This window comes from Pseudophryne corroboree, chromosome 2 (assembly GCF_028390025.1).
Source record: "Pseudophryne corroboree isolate aPseCor3 chromosome 2, aPseCor3.hap2, whole genome shotgun sequence".
NCBI lineage: Eukaryota > Metazoa > Chordata > Amphibia > Anura > Myobatrachidae > Pseudophryne > Pseudophryne corroboree.
Window position 1 is genome coordinate 746,549,872 of NC_086445.1, and position 23,109 is coordinate 746,572,980.

A 23,109-nucleotide genomic window follows, 5' to 3' on the forward strand; every position below is an offset into this window, starting at 1 on the left:
CTCGTCGACACTGGAGTCAGACTCCGTGCCGACATCTGTGTCTGCCATCTGAGGTAACGGGCGTTTTTTGAGCCCCTGAAGGCCTTTGAGACGCCTGGGCAGGCGCGGGCTGAGAAGCCGGCTGTCCCACAGCTGTCACGTCATCCAGCCTTTTATGTAAGGAGTTGACATTGTCGGTTAATACCTTCCACCTATCCATCCTCTCTGGTGTCGGCCCCACAGGGGGCGACATCCCATTTATCGGCCTCTGCTCCGCCTCCACGTAACCTTCCTCATCCAACATGTCGACACAGCCGTACCGACACACCGCACACACACAGGGAATGCTCTGACCGAGGACAGGACCCCACAAAGTCCTTTGGGGAGACAGAGAGAGAGTATGCTAGCACACACCAGAGCGCTATATAATGCAGGGATTAACACTATAACAGTGATTATTCCCCCAATAGCTGCTTGTATACACATTTTGCGCCTATATTTAGTGCCCCCCCTCTCTTTTTAACCCTTTGAGCCTGAAAACTACAGGGGAGAGCCTGGGGAGCTGTCTTCCAGCTGCACTGTGAAGAAAAAATGGCGCCAGTGTGCTGAGGGGGAAGCCCCGCCCCTTTTTCGGCTGACTTTTCTCCCGCTTTTTTCATGGATTCTGGCAGGGGTAATTTATCACATATATAGCCCTGGGACTATATATTGTGATGATTTGCCAGCCAAGGTGTATTATATTGCCCTCAGGGCGCCCCCCCCCCCCCCAGCGCCCTGCACCCATCAGTGACCGGAGTGTGAGGTGTGCATGAGGAGCAATGGCGCACAGCTGCAGTGCTGTGCGCTACCTTGTTGAAGACAGAAGTCTTCTGCCGCCGATTTTCCGGAACACTTCTTGCTTCTGGCTCTGTAAGAGGACCGGCGGCGCGGCTCCGGGACCGAACATCGAGGTCGGGTCCTGTGGTCGATCCCTCTGGAGCTAATGGTGTCCAGTAGCCTAAGAAGCCCAAGCTACCACCAGTTAGGTAGGTTCGCTTCTTCTCCCCTTAGTCCCTCGCTGCAGTGAGTCTGTTGCCAGCAGATCTCACTGTAAAATAAAAAACCTAAAATATACTTTCTTTCTAGGAGCTCAGGAGAGCCCCTAGTGTGCATCCAGCTCAGCCGGGCACAAGATTCTAACTGAGGTCTGGAGGAGGGTCATAGTGGGAGGAGCCAGTGCACACCAGGTAGTCCTAAAGCTTTCTTTAGTTGTGCCCAGTCTCCTGCGGAGCCGCTATTCCCCATGGTCCTTACGGAGTCCCAGCATCCACTTAGGACGTCAGAGAAACATTGCTTCTGATGGTGAAGAGCATCCAAAAGTGGGTGTGGGATGTCAGGGCCACTGTTCTTGTCCTATGATCCTGTGCTGCTATGCTGATATGATCCTGTGCTACTATGAGCAGATGTGAACCTGTACTGCTGTAACATATGCTGTTTGGAGATCTGCCTAATAACCTGAACTGCAATCCTGGTGTATGATGCTGAAACCTTCCTGTGCTGGTAATAAAGAGTGTTGGACTTTTATCCTGTATATGTGATTTCTTGTCATACTATATTATCATTAATATGGCAATTCCTCTTATAGTCACATGACATAAGAAAGCAAAAGGCTCACGGTCATGAAAATACTTTATTATTCATAATATTCTTATAATTTACAATAGGAGGTACATTATCATAAATATGTTATACATATTCATACAATTTTGGAATACTGCAAATGATCAGCTATGGAAGTCCATGTGGTCATGACAATTCTCTAGAATATTTGGAATTAAATATGGGTTCTTAAAGAGAACTCAAGACAATCTTCTGGACACAAGTGGCATAAATGGAGGCTAAGGCCTTGGCAGACCCATTGTTCTCTGGATACTTGTCTCCATTGTACTTTCAGTGCCTTGAGAAGACTGATTCTAGATGGGTGTACTGTAACACTGCTCCATTATGGAAAGTAACTCACTCTGGCATAGAACTCAAAAGGAACACTGTGACGGGGGTGCCCCCACAAGGCTTAACCTGGTCCTGTGTAAAACAGTGGCAGCAGGATTAGTTTCCACCAATTTTTCCAGGATCTTGCACCCAAGTTTTTTTATAGGGTGTGTGATTTTATAACATAAAATGATCCTGGAGCAGTTTTTGTTTTATATACAGAATATATATAAATATATATAAAAGAAGAAGAGGGAATAGACATAGGAAGTTGTTGCAGCTGGAGGCTAATTGGATTTTTCAGCTAGACACCATGGTCCCCAAGGGGATGAATGAGTCCATGGGTCTTAATTGCTTCTTATGAATTATATCTGGTGGCTGGTCTCAAAGGTTACAAGGATGGTGGTTTTCACTGCATGGAGTGTTCCTTTTACCCAAAGGAGTTTATGCGTGGAGGAGTCAGGATAGTGTGTCTGCATTTTCTATAAGAGCGTGGACAGCCCAGTAGTAGGGCTACAATTTAAATATGGTAATTTTTTCATAGGCATGATCTAATAAATGCGGGCCGTTTGATGCTAATGGAGCCCACTAGTACATTGGAGATAGATGCACAGTCTATTAAATTTAAATTTTAATTGGCAGTAACTGAAATGTCTTTTCTATTCAGCATACGGGTTTTATATGCACTTAGGATTAATATAGAAGTTGTTATTTGGGTAAATCTATTTCTACTATTTATGTTGTGTTTTATCTGTATGTTATATGAAATGTATGGTGGGATACAGAGAGCTAAATGTTAGGGATATGACACCGCTCAGTTTGCGTCTTATATGTGCCCGGGTATCAGCAACTTGGATGTTTACCATCACTGCTGACTAGTTTAAACACGGACGAGCGCACAGGTTACCATGGCTACAGTTGACGCATGGTGTACTGAGTGTTGTCATGTCTCCATGGCAACTCCTGGACGCTGTCTAGAGCGGGCCACATCCCTTCCGCTTCCGGCTATTGCGGGGGCACGGGTGCGGCGGCCGACGGCGGGACATGCGGGCGGGAGAAGCCAGCAAGGGGATTGGTGACGGTAATGTATAAATTGTTTCACATTTGATCTGTTTGTTATCCTGACGAAGTGGAAGACCCCGAAACGTTGATAATAAAGGCGTGACTGCTTTTTTTGCACTTTATGGAGTCTCTGAGTGCCACTTCTTCTATCTTGCTATATATATATATATATATATATATACATATATATATACACACATAGATAGCAGCACTCAAACTGTCTTATCATCGAATAAACACAACACTCATTGCTTTAGCTTATCTACAGTATGTTGGTTAAAACTTTCCATAACATGAAGTGCTGCATTCAAGCTTGAGTGGATGCTAATCGCGAACACTTACAACACTTGCTATGACTTCCTCATGTTTCTCATAGACCAAGGTATGTTCGGGTCAAATTTTTTCAAATTACATCAAGTACTTTAAAAGTTATAAGAAAAAAACGTTTGGGCCAACGGCGAGTGAAACGCCCTGTATAATACATTAGGCATGTCATTCTGATACCTGTGTCTTCTGACAGTAAGAATGTAACTGGAGACTCTGGTAGCCTGTGCTATTCACCTGGTCAGTTCCAAAAGTGTTGATACTGTGTTTTTCAAAAGTGATACAAAGTTGTCAAGTCCATCTTTATTGTCTGTGCCCTGTTTCACTGTAGTCTTTAGGGAAAGCGAGTCTGTACATAGCATTAACTCTACAAGAAAAATATTTTCTTCAGTGTCTTGTGCATAAAGGTAGGATTTCCAGGGTTGTGTGCCAGCTTTGCTCTTGGCAATGGTGTAAATGTTCAACACATGAAGGGAACTTTGTAGGAGATCCGGCTCTACCTCTTTCTTCCATTCAATATCAAAGCAATCTTCTGTAGCGGAACAAATCCATGTTTTCTCAAACAGCTCTGGGGTGATTGCAACATCACTACTCAGTGTTATAGGCACAGGGGACTCTTGTGATACTTCCAAGGCCACAGATGAAGTTAGATCTATTGTGAAACAAAGCACATGAAAGTAAGTGACATAGATTTACTCAGCAACTTAATGCAGCAAAACCCTCAGAGAGATATTAATAACACCTTTGCTGTGGAGGATGAGTCCCACTAGTCATCCACACATAGGGCTCAATCCAATTATATTCAATGATCTCACGGGTGCACACTTTACAGCTGCATGAACTTGCACAAAAGTGCTCACTGCCCCATAGGGTTCTGAGCAATTTTTTATCTACACATAGAATTCTGATTTATACTATTTTGGAAAGGTGGATTATTGGCGAAACAAGAACCAGAAAGGATCTCTATGTGGTGTTTAACGCACAATCTCAATAATGAGAATATCCCACTGATAGGTACTTATTTAAGCGAGGAAGTAGTCTGTGACCGATTAAAACATTTAAAGATTAATAAATCACCAGGGCCCGATGGTATTCATCCAAGGGTTCTAATGGAGCTTCACTCTGAACTGGCAAAACCGCTATCTTTGATCTTTAAGGATTCAGTTATATCGGGTATGGTTCCCAAAGACTGGCGTATAGCGGAAGTAGTGCCTATATTCAAAAAGGGAAGTAAAGCTGAACCAGGTAATTATAGACCAGTTAGTCTTACATCTATAGTGGGGAAAGTATTGGAAGGTATTCTAAGAGATAGTATTCAGAAGTTCCTTGAAACCAATAAGGTCATTAAAAGGAATCAACATGGGTTTATGAAGGACAGATCCTGTCAAACCAACTTACTTGGCTTTTATGAAACAGTAAGCGCAAACCTAGATCAGGGTAAAGACGTGGATGTAATCTTTTTAGACTTTGCCAAAGGGTTCGATACTGTACCACACATGAGACTTATCTACAAGCTACAAGAATCAGGGCTAGGAAGCACAATATGCACTTGGATCAAAAACTGGTTAGATAATAGGAAGCAGCGCGTTGTGGTTAATGGATCTTTTTCAACTTGGACTGAAGTGCTAAGTGGTGTGCCGCAAGGCTCAGTATTAGGACCGCTATTGTTCAATATTTTCATTAACGACCTAACAGAAGGTCTAGAGAGCATGGTGTCAATTTTTGCAGATGATACCAAATTGTGTAAGGCTATAAATACAGAGAAGGATGTCGAGTCTCTTCAGAACGACTTAGTTAAATTAGAAGCATGGGCAGCCAAATGGAGAATGCGCTTCAACACAGACAAGTGTAAGGTAATGCACTGTGGTAACAAGAACATAAATTACACCTACCTACTAAATGGGGTAAAATTAGGGGATTCTGTACTGGAAAAGGACTTAGGTGTCCTCATAGACAGCAAGCTAAGCAGTAGTACCCAAAGTAGGACTGCAGCAAAGAAGGCTAATAAGATATTAGCATGCATAAAACGGGGTATTGATGCTAGGGACGAGAGTATTATACTCCCGTTATATAAATCGCTAGTGAGGCCACACCTTGAATACTGTGTACAATTCTGGGCACCGTACTACAAAAAGGATATCCTGGAGCTTGAAAAGGTACAGAGGAGGGCGACCAAACTAATTAAGGGCATGGAGAAGATGGAATACAAGGAAAGGCTTGAAAGACTAGGCATGTTTACATTGGAAAAGCGGAGACTAAGAGGGGATATGATCAACATCTACAAATATATAAGGGGACAAAACACAGAGCTTGCGCGGGACCTGTTTTTGGTTAGATCAACACAGGACTCGTGGACACTCGCTCAGGTTAGAGGAGAGGAGATTCCGCACAATACGGCGTAAAGGCTTTTCCACGGTAAGGACAATACATGTTTGGAATTCCCTGCCCGAGGGAGTTGTAATGGCGGAATCTGTCAACACCTTTAAGAATGGGTTAGATAAATTCCTAATGGATAAGGATATCCAGGGGTATGGTGCATAGTCATGCATTATAGTTACTATAAATAGGGATAAAATGTTACGGCTGACATCAGCATCAGTCAGAAATTTTAGTCAAATCATCATGCATAGGAGACCACAAATAGGTTGAACTCGATGGACAATTGTCTTTTTTCAACCTCAGATACTATGGGGTATATGCAATTCACGGCGAATCGCGGCAATTTTTCGCCGTTTTTTAATTCGACTTAATTCGACAGGTGAATTCCGGAAGGTGGCTGCCGGAATTCACCATATTCAATGAAAAACGGATTCGCCAGAACCGCGGGCGAAAATCGGCCGATTTGGCGGATTTTGCCGCGATTTTAAAAAACGGGAAAAAACGGGAAAAACCCGGAAAAAAAAATGGCGTGGGGTCCCCCCTCCAAAGCATAACCAGCCTCGGGCTCTTCGAGCTGGTCCTGGTTCTAAAAATGCGGGGAAAAATTGGGCAGGGATCCCCCGTATTTTTAAAACCAGCACCGGGCTCTGCGCCTGGTGCTGGTGCCAAAAATGCGGGGGACAAAAAGAGTAGGGGTCCCCCGTATTTTTAACACCAGCATCGGGCTCCACTAGCTGGACAGATAATGCCACAGCCGGGGGTCACTTTTATGCCGTGCCCTGCGGCCGTGGCATTAACTACCCAACTAGTCACCCCTGGCCGGGGTACCCTGGGGGAGTGGGGACCCCTACAATCAAGGGGTCCCCCCCCCCAGCCACCCAAGGGCCAGGGGTGAAGCCCGAGGCTGTCCCCCCCCATCCAATGGGCTGCGGATGGGGGGGCTGATAGCCTTTTGTGATAATAAAAATATATTGTTTTTTCCAGTAGTACTACAAGTCCCAGCAAGCCTCCCCCGCAAGCTGGTACTTGGAGAACCACAAGTACCAGCATGCGGGAGAAAAACGGGCCCGCTGGTACCTGTAGTACTACTGGAAAAAAAATACCCAAATAAAAACAGGACACACACACCGTGATAGTAAAACTTTATTACACACTACCGACACACACATACTTACCTATGTTGACACGCCGACTGCCACGGTCTCCGACGATCCGAGGGTACCTGTGAAAAAATTATACTCACCTTCCAGCGTCCAGAGGTACATCCACGTCCAGAGATAATCCACGAACTTGTTAAAAAAACAAACCGAACACCCGCTCCATAGCGGACTGAAAGGGGTCCCATGCTGACACATCAGACCCCTTTCTCCCGAATGCCGGGACATCACGTGACTCCTGTCACTGAAGTCCCTTCAGCCAATCAGGAAGCGCTACTTCCGTGGCGCTCACCTGATTGGCTGTGCGCTGTCTGTGCTGTGACAGCGCATCGCAAAGCCGCTCCATTAGTTGCGCTTCCTGATTGGCTTTAGAGACCTTTCTGTGACAGCTGTCACTGACAGGTCTCATTCGTGGAAAGGGGTCTCATGTGTCAGCATGGGACCCCTTTCAGTCCGGTGGTCGGGTATTTGCGATTTGTTATTTTGCCAAGTACGTGGATGTATCTCTGGACCATGGCTGAGGTGAGTATATTGAACTTTTCTTTTCAGGTATCCGTGGATTCTACTTGGAGAAGAGGACCGATGTCGGCGTGTGAACATAGGTAAGTATGTGTGTGTCGGCAGTGTGTAATAAAGTTTTACTGTCACGGTGTGTGTGTCCTATTTTTATTTGGGTATTTTTTTCCCAGTAGTACTACAGGTACCAGCGGGCCCGTTTTTCTCCCGCATGCTGGTACTTGTGGTTCTCCAAGTACCAGCTTGCGGGGGAGGCTTGCTGGGACTTGTAGTACTGCTGGAAAAAACAATATCTTTTCATGATCACAAAAGGCTATCAGCCCCCCCATCCGCAGCCCATTGGATGGGGGGGACAGCCTCGGGCTTCACCCCTGGCCCTTGGGTGGCTGGGGGGGGGGACCCCTTGATTGAAGGGGTCCCCACTCCCCCAGGGTACCCCGGCCAGGGGTGACTAGTTGGATATTTAATGCCACGGCCGCAGGGCACGGCATAAAAGTGACCCCCGGCTGTGGCATTATCTGTCCAGCTAGTGGAGCCCGATGCTGGTGTTAAAAATACGGGGGACCCCTACTCTTTTTGTCCCCCGTATTTTTGGCACAAGCACCAGGCGCAGAGCCCGGTGCTGGTTTTAAAAATACGGGGGATCCCCTGTCAATTTTCCCCCCGCATTTTTAGAACCAGGACCAGCTCGAAGAGCCCGAGGCTGGTTATGCTTTGGAGGGGGGACCCCACGCCATTTTTTTTTAGGATTTTACCGTTCCAGCAATAAAAAATAAAAAAAAAAATATATATATTTTAAAAAACATATAAATAATATTTGTGCCTCCAAAAAAAAAAAAAAAAAAAAGTACCTAATCCCTTCTAATATAAATAGATATGCTATTCCTAAAAAAAAAAACACCAAAAAAAACATGTTTAAATTTTTTTTTATTGTTTTCACCCTCCAAAGTGTGGCGGATTGAAAATGACGAATTTGCTGTCTAAAAGCACTGCTGTCGAATTTCCAAACTTGAATTGAATATGCTTTGGTCGAATTGCAGCACTTGTATCATTGCAGAAAAGTCGAATTTGCAAAAATTCGAATTTCAAAAAGTCGAATTTTGAAAGTCCGTTTTTTGGTCGGAAAGCACTGAATTGCATAGGCGAATTTTTTTTTTGGGCGAAAATTACCCGAAATTCGACAATTTCGGGAATTCGACCGCAATTGCATATACCCCTATGTTACTATGTATGTTTATAAGACAGGAAAAAAAATATTTTTGCACTGGTTCCCTTGGTTGAAGTTTCCCTAAAAAACTTTTGGACATTTGGGTTAAAAAATAATCTGACCTGTTAGAATGCATAAAAAGATGAATGATGTTTTCTGAACATATAAAGGGGGGTATTCAATTAGACAAAAAAAACTTTCAGGTGTGAAAGATGGGGGGAGGGTGTTTTTTTGTGGCTGCAATGCTAACTAATACCGACCAAGGTGTCTACTGTATGTACTAAGACTTGAAGAGAGATAAAGTTAATGGAGATAAAGTACCAACCAACCCACTCCTGTCATTTTTCAAACACAGCTTGTAACATGGCAGTTAGGAGCTGACTGCCTGGTACTTTACCTCTGTCCACTTCATCTCTCTCCAAGATTTGAAAAAAATTCCCCTAAGTCTTCCAAAAAATATAACTATTAGAGTGCACTAATTTAAAAAGCAGAGAGGTTACAAAAATATTTAAGTCATAAAAAAAAGATTTTGATAAAAAATAAACCTACCTGCTACAAGCTGTTTTGTAACAAAGGGAAGTGCACATTTCACTGAGCGGGCAGTAATAGATTTGCAATGCTTGTTTTCATATAAAGGAGCCAAAGTATTAAAATCCATAACCCAGCTATTAAGTGGCTGCTTTGTTTGATCTACCAAGACTCCCAATGATGTGTCTGATTTTGGACTATTAAGCACTTTCTGCACCTCCTTTATTCCAGCCGATAAGAGTCGATAGTATAAGAGACCCCGATCTCGTACAGCCATGTTCAGTTCTTCTTCTATGAAAAAATGTACAAAAATAATATTGAGAATTAAACTGCGATATCAACTAAGTGACAGAAAGATGCTTTCACAAGTTAACTGCTGAGATATCACATGTATGACACACAGAAACATTTTCATTTTAAATTCCGTCATTATTAACTTTTATTCATAAGCCGCCACAAGTGTTTCGCAGCACCGTACACACAGTACACACTAGAACAATACAGGGTACACAGAATTTAACATTACAGTAAGGTAAGAATTAGCACAATTGTCAGTACACACTACAGTTGAGATGTAAGGAAGCCAATCGGCGTACTACTAGGGGCAGGCAGCCATTGGAAGAGATGAATGGTTATGAGCGAGAGGACATGCGGGTATAAACGGTCGCTGAGCAGGAGAGAGTTGTAATTGCAGTGCGAGAGAAGAGGAATATCATTGGGGAGGCAAATTACAATTTAGTACGGATTCAGTATGAAATCCCGACTGCCCAAAATTGAGCGCAGCGTGACCCCTTGTGGGCTTGTTGTGCTCACCATGCTTTGGGCTCAGTGACAAGCTATAGTCCCCATCGGGTCGCAGCATGGACCACCACTCAAGTGGGAATACCGGCCGAGATTTCGACTGCTGGTATTTTCCCTGCTGTCGGGATTTTGGCGTTGGTATTTCGACCGCCGGGTCCCCGTCGTTCGGGAAAATAGGATTTTGGTACTTACCAGGTAAATCCTTTTCTTTGAATCCATAGGGGGCACTGGAGTACTCTTGGGATATGGACGTCTTCCGCAGGAACAGGGCACTGAATATTTAAATTTAGAACACTCCACCCCTCCATATCCCAGGGTACCTCAGTGTTTTTTTACTGAGCCGAACAGGAGCTATAGAGAGGTTGACAATGGAGAATTACATATAACATAACGGACAACAATGAAGTTGACACATAACGTTACTGACAACTAAACAGTTGACACCATAACCGATAGAACTTGATAATTTGAACCAGTCGGTGAGAGTGTGTTACCATAAGATCCCCTGAACTTACCACAAACCAGGTAAAATTGCTCTGGGTGGGCGTCCAGTGCCCCCTATGGATTCAAAGAAAAGGATTTACCTGGTAAGTACCAAAATCCTATTTTCTTTTTCATCCACTAGGGGTCACTGGAGTACTCTTGGGACGTACCAAAGCTTCCCCTGTGGGCGGGAGAGCTGTTTGGCACCTGTAACAGTAGGCGGCCAAAGCTAGAAGCTGATGCAGCAAACATATCAAACTTGTAAAAGCGCACAAACGTGTGCACTGATGACCATGTAGCCGCACGGCAAAGCTGAGTCGTAGAAGCTCCACGACCAGCTGCCCATGAAGTTCCCACAGAACGTGTGGAATGAGCTGTTACTGATGTAGGCGGCTGTAACCTAGCATGAAGGTAAACCTGATGTATAGTCAGTTTTATCCATCTGGATAAGGTCTGCTTAGAAGCTGGCCAACCCATCTTGGCAGCATCATAGAGAACAAACAACGTATCCGTCTTACGAACTGTAGACGTTCGGGATACATAAACGCGTAATGCGCGTACCACATCCAGAGTTCCAAACTGTCCTGTTAACACAGGAACTACTATTGGTTGATTGATGTTAAAAGATGACACTACCTTTGGTAAGAAAGCGGGATTCGTCCGAAGTTCCGCTCTGTCATCATGAAACACCAAATACGGTGGCTTGCATGACAAGGCACCCAAATCTGAAACACGCCTTGCCGAAGCTAAGGCTAGGAGAAAAATTGTTTTCCAAGTGAGAAACTTAATATCCACTTGTTGTAAGGGTTCAAAATATGAAGACTGTAAGAACTCTAAAACCAGATTCAAGTCCCATGGCGCTGTAGGTGGAATGAATGGAGGCTGTACTCTGAGGACACCTTGCAGAAAAGTGTGTACAGACGGCAATAGAGCCAATCGTCTTTGAAAGTAAATTGACAAAGCAGATACCTGCACCTTTAGTGTAGATAAACGCAGTCCTCCATCTAACCCCGTCTGTAGAAATAACAAAAGACGGGATAACTTGAAAGATGATGTCGGAAACTTCCGAGCTTCACACCAACCTATATAGTCAAGCCAAATTCTGTAATAATGAGCTGCCGTAACCGGCTTCCTAGCTCGTAACATGGTTGGTATAACCGATTCTGGAATGCCCTCTCTTCTTAAGAGTGCGGTCTCAATAGCCACCCCGTCAAACGCAGCCGCGCTAAATCGTGGTAAAGGAACGGACCCTGTTGTAACAAGTCCGGATGTAGTGGGAGCGGCCAAGGATCGTCTGCGAGTAGTCCGCGGAGATCCGAGAACCAAGCTCTCCGAGGCGCCACTAGTATGACTGTGACGACTCTCTTTTGATCCGTTTTAGCAACGGGGAGCAGCGGAAACAGATACACTAGGCTGTACGGCCAAGCGATTGTGAGAGCATCCACCGCCACTGCTTTGGATCTCTCGTTCTGGACACATACTGGGGCGTTTGGTGATTGTGGCGAGACGCCATCAGGTCCACTTGAGGGTAACCCCACCTCTGGACCAACATGTGAAACACTTCTGGATTTAATGCCCATTCTCCTGGATGAAAATCCCGACGGCTGAGATAATCCGCCTCCCAGTTGTACACTCCCGGAATGAACACTGCCGACAATATCACTTGGTGGTATTCGGCCCAATTGAGGTTTCGAGCTACTTCCCGCATTGCCATGCGGCTTCTTGTTCCTCCTTGTTTGTTGATGTACTCGACTGCCGTCGCGTTGTCTGACTGCACCTGGACAGTCTGAGACCGAAGCATGTGTACTGCTTGTCGTAGCGCATTGTAAATTGCGCGGAGTTCCAGGACATTTATAGACAGCAATCTTTCGTGATCCGCCCAGAGACCCTGGAGCTGACAATTTTGGACTACAGCTCCCCAACCTCTGAGACTCGCGTCCGTCGTTAGAATTATCCAATTCCAGGCGCCGAACAGTTTCCCTGCGGTTAAATTGTGTACTTTGAGCCACCAGAGTAGAGACACCCTTGCCCGTGGCGACAACCTCACCCTGTGGTGAATCTGCAGATGCGAGCCCGACCACTGTGCGAGCACATCCAGTTGAAATGGACGTGAGTGAAATCTTCCGAACTGAAGCACTTCGAAAGCCGCCACCATTGTTCCTAAGAGGCGAATGCACAAATGTACCGAGCTTGAGCACTAATTGTACCAGATGGCGAATAATCTGTACTTTCTGTTGTGGTAGGTAAATTCTTTGATTTACCGTATCGAGAATCATACCTAGGAATTGGAAGTCGTTGAGACGGAATTAGATGTGATTTCGTGAAGTTGACAATCCAACCGTGGTGAACCAGTACATTGTACGTTAGCAGCGCATGCTGGAGAAGCATCTGTTGAGACGGGGCTTTGATGAGCAGATAGTCTAAGTACGGAACTATTGTCACTCCCAGGGATCTGAGATGAGCTATCATCACAGACATCACTTTGGTGAATACCCGAGGCTCTGACGAGAGGCCAAATGGTAGAGCCTGAAACTGGTAATGGTTCTGGCGTATTGCAAAACGCAAGAACCTCTGATGAGGTTGCCAAATCGGAATGTGTAAGTACGCATCCTTGAGATCTAGTGCAATCATGAATTCCTTTGGCTGTAAACCTGCAATTACTGACCGCAGAGATTCCATCTTGAATCTGTAGTAAGTGACGTACTGATTGAGACCCTTTAAGTTCATTATTGGCCTGACTGAGCCATCCGGCTTCGGTACCACAAACAGATTGGAATAATAACCCTGACCTTGTTGTTGTACCGGGACCTGAATCAAAACTGCTGAATCCAGTAGGGACTGAATGGCAATTTGCAGAACCGCCCTCTTGTCGTCCGAGAGAAGTAGTCCTGTCTTGAAAAACCGCAGTGGCGGAAGACAGTCGAACTCTATTTTGTAACCTCTTAACACTAAATTGCGGATCCACCCATCTGTGGATGTCTGGAACCACGCCAAATGGAACGTCTGAAGGCGTGCTCCCACAATTGGAGATCCGAGATGGGCTGGGAGCCCGTCATGCCACTGGCTTGTCGGTGACCTTAGCGTCTTGACGACTTGTGTTGGTTTGTTGGAAACCACGTCCTCGACCCCGTCTACCAGGCGTGGCTGTTCCTCTGCCACGCCCGCGAAAGGGCTGAGGTCTAAAGGATTTGAACGCAGGTCCAGAGTATCTCCGTCTTGGTACCGTTGGAGGCAATGGTAAGAAAACAGACTTTCCTCCCGTGGCCTCAGAAATCCATTTGTCCAATTCAGGACCAAACAACTTCTCGCCACCGTAAGGTAACGCCTCTATACCTCTTTTGACCTCTGCCTCCGCTTGCCAAGAGCGCAGCCAGAGAGCTCGTCGTACTGTAACCAGTGACGATGAAATGCGAGAAGTGAGCTGACAGACGTCAGTAGAAGCTGTACATAGATACTCCGCAGCCTCACACATTTGATCAGCAAGAAGTATAAGGTGATCGTCATGTAGGGCAGACTTGAGTTCTGTTATCCATACTATGAGCGCCTTAGTGACCCAAATGCCAACCAACCCAGGTCTCAGCAGCACTCCTGCTGCTATATACATGGACTTTAGCATAGTTTCTATTTTGCGGTCTGAAGGGTGTTTAAGCGTAGTTGCAGTTGGCACTGGTATGGTTAATTTCTTTGTAAGTTTCGACACAGACGAATCAACCATTGGTGGATTCTCCCATGTACATGTCACCGAGTCTGGAAACGGGTAACTAGATTTAAATCTGCGAGGTATAGAAAACCGTTTATCTGGATTCTGTCGTGTTTCTACTAACATCTTATTAAGAGACTCCGAAACAGAAAAACACATTGGAGATCTCTGTCGTTTAGTAAATACGACTTCATCATTTGTCAGAGGCTCCTCCGTTTCTGTAAACTTCAGAGACTGACGCACCGCTCTGATGAGATTATCAATGCCTGGGCTGTTAAAATCATCACTATCTGACTCCACTTCGCCCTCCTCACCCTCATCTTGTGCCGTGAGGTCTGGCATGGAATCGTCAGAATGCAACATAGCCGAAACAGGTAAATCATAAGACATATGAAATTTATCCCGTCTACCCAAAATGGATTTGGACCTTTCGCAAGGCTGAGACGCCTCCGGTAGTTCTGGCGGTCTCACCCTAGACTCAGATCTTGCCGCTTCCCGCTCTTGTCGAGCGGCGGTCAATTCTGATTGCAACCCAGCCAGTACATTGGCTAGTATTTCCCATGGAGGGTCCGGGGAGGAAACTGGCTTTAAAACCTTAGCAGAAATTGTATTCGTAACTGAATCCACAAAACATACTTTACATGTGGTAGATCCATCCGGTAACACACTGCTACAGACCTTGCAGTGAACCTGCTTTTTAGTTTTTGCTGGTGCCTTACTCATTATGGAGACAGACAATACAATATACAAAAACAGACAATTGCACGACTCAGTAAAATAGTACTAAGGTGTGTGTGATATATATATCTGGCCAGTCCTATATGAAATGTGATCCCAAATTCCCACTAACACCCCTGCGCCTCCGGTGGAGTAGAGATGTAGTACTGGAACGTTCTGGAATCACAACAGGAAGACACAGGAAGCATGGTTAAAATGGACCCCATGCCATGCTTACAGTACAATCACAGTATAGGTTATAATCTTTTAAACAGATATATAACCTTGGATAGTGTAACAAAAATCCTCTTTATATTATCCATGCAGCCTAGCATACTGCTGCTGCTGCTTGCCCCCCCCCCACCCCCCTCTCGTGCAGCTGCTTGCTACTTATAATGGTACTGTGATTCTCCCCCTTCCCCTGTATGCTCCGTGGCAATGAGCTTGTAAAAGGGCCTGGGCGCGGGGAGTGGCAACCAAGGGACGGCCATAGTGTGGGGCGGCCAGCGGGAGCCGGGTAGTGGGACGTGCCGGAGAACAAACAGCGGGAGGCGGGGAGCGCGGTCCCTCAAAGCGGCGGCCGGAGCAGCGGCGGCGGGCGGGCGCCTGTATGCTGTAAGAAACAGTGTCCCCACACAGCGGGGCGACAGCGTGAGCTGACCGCCCCGTCCCCTAACATACCTGGACTCCTGTGGTGAGGCTCTGACGGGGCTTCTCTGTAAGCACCGGCCAGCCTTTCTGCAGGATGTCTGCTCTGGCTGTGAGGGTGCTCTTTTGATGAAGACCGACACGCCACAGCTGCTTGTAGCAGCTTTCACTATCCCTGACCCTGGCCTTTTGGAAGGGGGAAAGGGATGTGGTATGAAAAAAGAATAAAAATATTAACAAAAAAAATAAGATTTTACTCACCGGTAAATCTATTTCTCGTAGTCCGTAGTGGATGCTGGGGACTCCGTAAGGACCATGGGGAATAGACGGGCTCCGCAGGAGACTGGGCACTCTAAGAAAGATTTAGTACTACTGATGTGCACTGGCTCCTCCCTCTATGCCCCTCCTCCAGACCTCAGTTAAGGAAACTGTGCCCGGAAGAGCTGACAGTACAAGGAAAGGATTTTGGAATCCAGGGTAAGACTCATACCAGCCACACCAATTACACCGTATAACTTGTGATAAACTTACCCAGTCAACAGTATGAACAACAACAGAGCATCAACAATGGATGCCAACATAACGTAACCCTTTATTAAGCAATAACTATATACACGTATTGCAGAAAGTCCGCACTTGGGACAGGCGCCCAGCATCCACTACGGACTACGAGAAATAGATTTACCGGTGAGTAAAATCTTATTTTCTCTAACGTCCTAGTGGATGCTGGGGACTCCGTAAGGACCATGGGGATTATACCAAAGCTCCCAAATGGGCGGGAGAGTGCGGATGACTCTGCAGCACCGAATGGGCAAACACAAGGTCCTCCTCAGCCAGGGTATCAAACTTGTAGAACTTAGCAAATGTGTTTGAACCCGACCAAGTAGCTGCTCGGCAAAGCTGTAATGCAGAGACCCCTCGGGCAGCCGCCCAAGAAGAGCCCACTTTCCTTGTGGAATGGGCTTTCACTGATTTTGGATGCGGCAATCCAGCCGCAGAATGAGCCTGCTGAATCGTGCTACAGATCCAGCGAGCAATAGTTTGCTTTGAAGCAGGAGCACCCAGCTTGTTGGATGCATACAGGATAAACAGCGAGTCAGTCTTCCTGACTCCAGCCGTTCTGGAAACATATATTTTCAAAGCCCTGACTACGTCCAGTAACTTGGAGTCCTCCAAGTCCCGAGTAGCCGCAGGCACCACAATAGGTTGGTTCAAATGAAAAGATGACACCACCTTCGGCAGAAATTGCGGACGAGTCCGTAATTCTGCCCTGTCCATATGGAAAACTAGATAGGGGCTTTTACATGACAAAGCCGCCAATTCTGACACACGCCTAGCCGAAGCTAAGGCCAATAGCATGACCACCTTCCACGTGAGATACTTTAGCTCCACGGTCTTAAGTGGCTCAAACCAGTGGGATTTCAGGAAACCCAACACCACGTTGAGATCCCAAGGTGCCACTGGTGGCACAAAAGGGGGCTGAATATGCAGCACTCCCTTAACAAACGTCTGAACTTCAGGAAGAGAAGCCAGTTCCTTTTGAAAGAAAATGGATAGGGCCGAAATCTGGACCTTTATGGACCCCAACTTCAGGCCCATAGTCACTCCTGACTGTAGGAAGTGCAGGAACCGGCCCAGCTGGAATTCCTCTGTAGGGGCCTTCCTGGCCTCACACCAGGCAACATATTTTCGCCATATACTGTGATAGTGTTTCGCTGTCACGTCCTTCCTAGCCTTTATCAGCGTAGGAATAACTTCATCCGGAATGCCTTTTTCCGCTAGCATCCTGCGTTCAACCGCCATGCCGTCAAACGCAGCCGCGGTAAGTCTTGGAACAGACAGGGCCCCTGTTGCAACAGGTCCTGTCTGAGAGGCAGAGGCCATGGGTCCTCTGTGAGCATTTCTTGCAGTTCCGGGTACCAAGTCCTTCTTGGCCAATCCGGAACAATGGGTATTGTTCTTACTCCTCTTTTTCTTACGATTCTCAGCACCTTGGGTATGAGAGGAAGAGGAGGAAACACATAGACCGATTGGAACACCCACGGTGTTATCAGGGCGTCCACAGCTATCGCCTGAGGGTCTCTTGACCTGGCGCAATACCTTTGTAGCTTTTTGTTGAGACGGGACGCCATCATGTCCACCTGTGGCAGTTCCCATTGATTTGTAATCTGAGTGAAGACTTCGTGATGAAGTCCCCACTCTCCCGGGTGGAGGTCGTGCCTGCTGAGGAAGTCTGCTTCCCAGTTGTCCACTCCCGGAATGAACACTGCTGACAGTGCTTGCACGTGATTCTCCGCCCAACGAAGAATCCTGGTGGCTTCTGCCATCGCCACTCTGCTTCTTGTGCCGCCCTGGCGGTTTACATGAGCCACTGCGGTGATGTTGTCTGACTGAGTCAGCACCGGTTGGTCGCGAAGCAGAGGCTCCGCTTGACTCAGGGCGTTGTATATGGCCCTTAGTTCCAGGACATTTATGTGCAGACAAGCCTCCTGACTTGTCCACAACCCTTGGAAGTTTCTTCCCTGAGTGACTGCCCCCCCATCCTCGGAGGCTCGCATCTGTGGTCACCAGGACCCAGTCCTGTATGCCGAACCTGCGGCCCTCGAGAAGGTGAGCACTCTGCAGCCACCACAGAAGAGACACCCTGGCCCTCGGGGACAGGGTGATCAGCCGATGCATCTGAAAATGCGATCCAGACCACTTGTCCAACAGATCCCACTGAAAGATCCTCGCATGGAACCTGCCGAAGGGAATGGCTTCGTATGATGCCACCATCATTCCCAGGACTCGCGTGCAGCGATGCACCGACACCTGCTTCGGTTTCAAGAGGTCTCTGACTAGAGTCACGAGCTCTTGAGCCTTCTCCGCCGGGAGAAACACCTTCTGGTCCGTGTCCAGAATCATGCCCAGAAAAGGCAGACGCGTCGTAGGAATCAGCTGCGACTTTGGAATATTCAGAATTTAGCCGTGCTGTTGCAACACTTCTTGAGAGTGTGCTACGCTGATTAGCAACTGTTCTCTGGACCTTGCCTTTATGAGGAGATCGTCCAAGTATGGGATAATTGTGACTCCTTGCTTTCGAAGGAGCACCATCATTTCTGCCATTACCTTGGTAAATATTTTCGGTGCCGTGGAGAGCCCAAACGGCAACGTCTGGAATTGGTAATGACAGTCCTGTACCACAAATCTGAGGTACTCCTGATGAGGTGGATAAATGGGGACATGCAAGTAAGCATCCTTGATGTCCAGAGACACCATAAAATCCCCCTCTTCCAGGCTTGCAATGACCGCTCTGAGCGATTCCATCTTGAACTTGAATCTTTTCAGATAAATGTTCAGGGATTTTAAATTCAATATGGGTCTGACCGAACCGTCCGGTTTCGGTACCACAAACATTGTGGAATAGTATCCTCTTCCTTGTTGAAGGAGGGGAACCTTCACCACCACTTGCTGGAGATATAACTTGTGAATTGCCGCTAACACTACTTCCCTTTCTATGGGGGAATCTGGCAGGGCCGATTTGAGGTAACGGTGAGGGGGCATTACTTCGAATTCCAGCCTGTATCCCTGAGACACAATCTGTACAGCCCAGGGATCCACCTGTGAGCGAACCCACTGGTGGCTGAAATTTCGGAGATGCGCCCCCACAGCTCCTGGCTCCTGTGGAGCCCCAGCGTCATGCGGTGGATTTAGTGGAAGCCGGGGAGGACTTCTGTTCCTGGGAACTAGCTGTATGGTGCAGCTTCTTTCCTCTACCCCTGCCTCTGGCAAGAAAGGACACACCTCTGACCTTCTTGCTTCTCTGTGATCGAAAGGACTGAATTTGGTAATACGGTGCTTTCTTAGGCTGTGAGGGAATATATGGCAAAAAGTTTGACTTCCCAGCCGTAGCTGTGGAAACTAGGTCCGAGAGACCGTCCCCAAACAATTCCTCACCCTTGTAAGGTAACACCTCCATGTGCTTTTTGGAGTCGGCATCACCTGTCCATTGCCGAGTCCACAGGACCCTTCTGGCAGAAATTGACATTGCATTTATTCTAGAGCCCAGTAGGCAAATGTCCCTCTGGGCATCCCTCATATATAGGACAGCGTCTTTTATATGCCCCAGGGTCAGTAAAACGGTATCCCTGTCTAAGGTATCCATTTCCTCAGACAGATTATCTGTCCATGCTGCTACAGCACTACACCTCCAGGCCGACGCAATGGCCGGCCTCAGTATAGTACCCGAGTGTGCATAAACAGACTTCAGGATACTTTCCTGCTTCCTATCTGCAGGATCCTTTAGGGTGGCCGTATCCTGTGACGGCAGGGCCACCTTTTTAGATAAGCGTGTCAGAGCTTTATCTACCCTAGGGGAGGATTCCCAGCGCATCCTGTCCGTTGGCGGGAAAGGGTACGCCATAAGTAACCTTTTGGAAATCAGCACTTTCTTATCGGGGGAATCCCACGCTTTTTCACATAATTCATTTAACTCATGTGAAGGGGGAAAAGTCACCTCTTGCTTTTTCTCCCCATACATATACACCCTTTTGTCAGGGACAGAGGAATACTGGGGAGTCACGTGGTGCGCACACGTGACTCACGGGTCCGTCAGTTACAGTCAGCACTGTGGCAGCGTTAACGGTGGAAGCGGAGGAAGCGGCTATCCGCCGCTGACAAGAGCAGCTCAGGCAGGCGAGTCTCTGTGCGGCCAACGAGCGGGAGAAAGCACCCGTTTTTGGAGGACACTCTCGTACGGGATCCTGGGGCAGCATTTCCTCTCCCCTCCGAGGCCAGCTTCAGGAGTGGTAACCGTATGACTAACCACATAGATCCTCCTGTATGCCGCTAATTGTATATGATACATGAGACAAATTATGCACACTGTTTCCTACTCTATTAGAATTTAGGAACACGGAGTGGACCACTCTTTGAATCATTAATTGTTACACTGCATCTCCTACAAGTCTAATAGGACCAATAATTACCATTAATTGCTATCAGACTGCTGGTAATGTCTTTATCTCCTCATACGGTATCATGCACAAATTGTAGCAGGATTAACATTATCAGCTAAAGTGTCAATTGGTTGCTGATTAATGTATCTGCACAAGATCACAATGTATTATGTGTAATCACAGCAGGAGTAACATTATCTATTAACTGCCACTTTGTTGCTGATAGATACATCTGCACAAGGGGGAACAGCTGCTCATGAATATCAGTTAAACCCAATAAGGTTGTGTTTCAATTATCACACTAGGATCTCAGCATTTGCTTATGTTTGCTCAAACGTTAAAATTGTGAGCTTTACATCCCTGTTGGAGCACGACTCTTTAATCCAAAATTGAGGTTGTGAATTTAGTATCACTTAAATGATTGACAAAATATTTAACAACTATTGAGCAAATTGATGCATCTCGTGTGTCATACATATCTGTGACTAAGAAAAGTATACACCTATGAGTGCACTGCTAGAGAGACTAAATGCAAGTTTTATGTGCTATATTTTTTCTGGTATAAACCAAATAAGAAACGCAGTTTTTTTCATAAGCACATCAATTAAACTCAGACATTCTTATTGTGAAAATTGGAAGATACACTTGTTCTATACGAGAACCTTACAGTACAATTAAGAACTTTCAGGAGTGTACCGCACTAGAGACCTAAGTGTAGGTTTAACATTCTCTGCACTGCTTGTTAAAAGGGCATCAGGGTGCACCTACCGTAGGTCACTCTGCTTGATACCTCCTCTCTCTTTCTTCTGGCCAAGTTGGGTGCACTTGCCCTCTCTCATTCCTCGTCCTATACCATTTGGCAAGACGGGAGAACAGCAGAAGGGCAGTCATACCTGTATCTTGGCCACTGTATATATCTCTATCCAGTGTCTATAAATTGTTATCAATACTGTCTGACAACCGGTGATTAACTGAGGTATTTGTGCCTCATATCTTACAATTGAGCATATGAAATCCTCTAACAATTTTGTCAATTGTAATCACGTGGTCTATGTGCTTATAAATCAGCCATAAGCACAACATTTGTCTAAGAATATGCTTTTTGGAGATTGTGTACAGTCTTAAGAGAATCATTGAAAGGTTTTTGTACATTATAGATTCATAGGCTCCGCCTTTATTTATTTTTTGTGAACAATCTTATTGAACTGATGTGCTGTTTTTAAGTCTCTGTATAAATATTAGAGTTACAAACCTCTGCAATCAATACATGTGAATAACCACCATATATAAAACAATTTTTTTCACACAGGTGGAAATATCACCAGGTGGGTGGATAACTCATTCATGCCCACCACTTACAGCTCCACAGATATTTCTTGCTGACTTTCAGGACTTGTACTGTTGTACAGGTGACCCAATCGAAGTAACTTACCAGTGACCCATGATTCAAACCAATTGCCCTGTGAAATTTATGTATGGGCTATACAACTGATTAGATGATGGTCACACTTTTCAATTTTTAATACTTCGATCCCCAACTCATTGTGTTAAGGGAATCACCATACAAGACGGACCTCAATATATTTAATGACTCTGGCTGAGGCCATTTTCAAAATAATATATACACTCTTCAAAAACATTTTCGCTCATGATCACACATTCATTTAATGTACGAGTATTTTTAAGGCATACCAATAAAAATTGTTATATTTTATGATTGTTCTATTAAAATTATTCTCTGTGTTACCTCAGATAAGAGTGCTCCCTACCAGGGTCATCTTTTGTCTTCTCTGTAAGCCTCCCCTTGTTTCGATATACACCCTTTTGTCAGGGACAGGGTTTACCTCTGATATGTGCAATACATCCTTCATTGCTATAATCATGTAGCGGATGGCTTTAGCCATTTTAGGCTGCAATTTTGCATCATCGTCATCGACACTGGAGTCAGAGTCCGTGTCGATATCTGTGTCAACCATTCTGGATAGTGGGCGCATCTGAGACCCTGACGGCCTCTGCACTGTAGGATCAGGCATGGGCTGAGACCCCGACTGTCCCAAGGCATCAGCTTTATCCAACCTTTTATGTAAGGAGTTTACATTATCATTTAAAACCTTCCACATATCCATCCAATCAGGTGTCGGCGCCGTCGGCGGAGACACCTCATTCATCTGTACTTGCTCTGCCTCCACATAGCCCTCTTCGTCAAACATGTCGACACACGCGTACCGACACACCACACACACAGGGGATGCTCTATATGAGGACAGGACCCCCACAAAGCCTTTTGGAGAGACAGAGAGAGAGTATGCCAGCACACACCCCAGCGCTATATGACCCAGGAATCCCACAGTAACTTAGTGTTTACCCAGTAGCTGCTGTATATATAATAAATGCGCTAAATTTATGTGCCCCCCCTCTCTTTTTACCCTTTCTACCGTGAGTCTGCAGGGGAGAGCCTGGGGAGCTTCCTCTCAGCGGAGCTGTGGAGAGAAAATGGCGCTGGTGAGTGCTGAGGAAGAAGGCCCCGCCCCCTCAGCGGCGGGCTTCTGTCCCGCGATTTTGTGTAAAATTAATGGCGGGGGCTCATGCATATCGCAGTGTCCAACTGTATATATGCTGCTTTTGCCAGGAGGTATCTAATTGCTGCCCAGGGCGCCCCCCCCCCCCCCTGCGCCCTACAGTGACCGGAGTGTGTGGGTTAGT

At 46.2% G+C, this 23,109-nt stretch overlaps 1 protein-coding gene across 3 annotated transcripts in view; it reads right to left on the reverse strand.

Annotated features, from left to right (window-relative positions):
* Positions 1 to 1,629: 1,629 nt before the first annotated feature.
* The window catches only part of AP4B1 (adaptor related protein complex 4 subunit beta 1), a 293,647-nt gene continuing 272,167 nt past the window's right edge, over positions 1,630 to 23,109 (reverse strand). For all 3 annotated transcript variants that reach the window (XM_063955413.1, XM_063955414.1, XM_063955412.1), the window contains 2 exons: positions 9,142 to 9,411; positions 1,630 to 3,985 (listed from right to left, as the gene is read on the reverse strand). In XM_063955413.1, the coding sequence (XP_063811483.1) occupies positions 3,567 to 3,985; positions 9,142 to 9,411 (689 nt within the window). In that variant the 3' untranslated portion in view covers positions 1,630 to 3,566. The remainder of the gene's footprint in view (positions 3,986 to 9,141; positions 9,412 to 23,109) is intronic.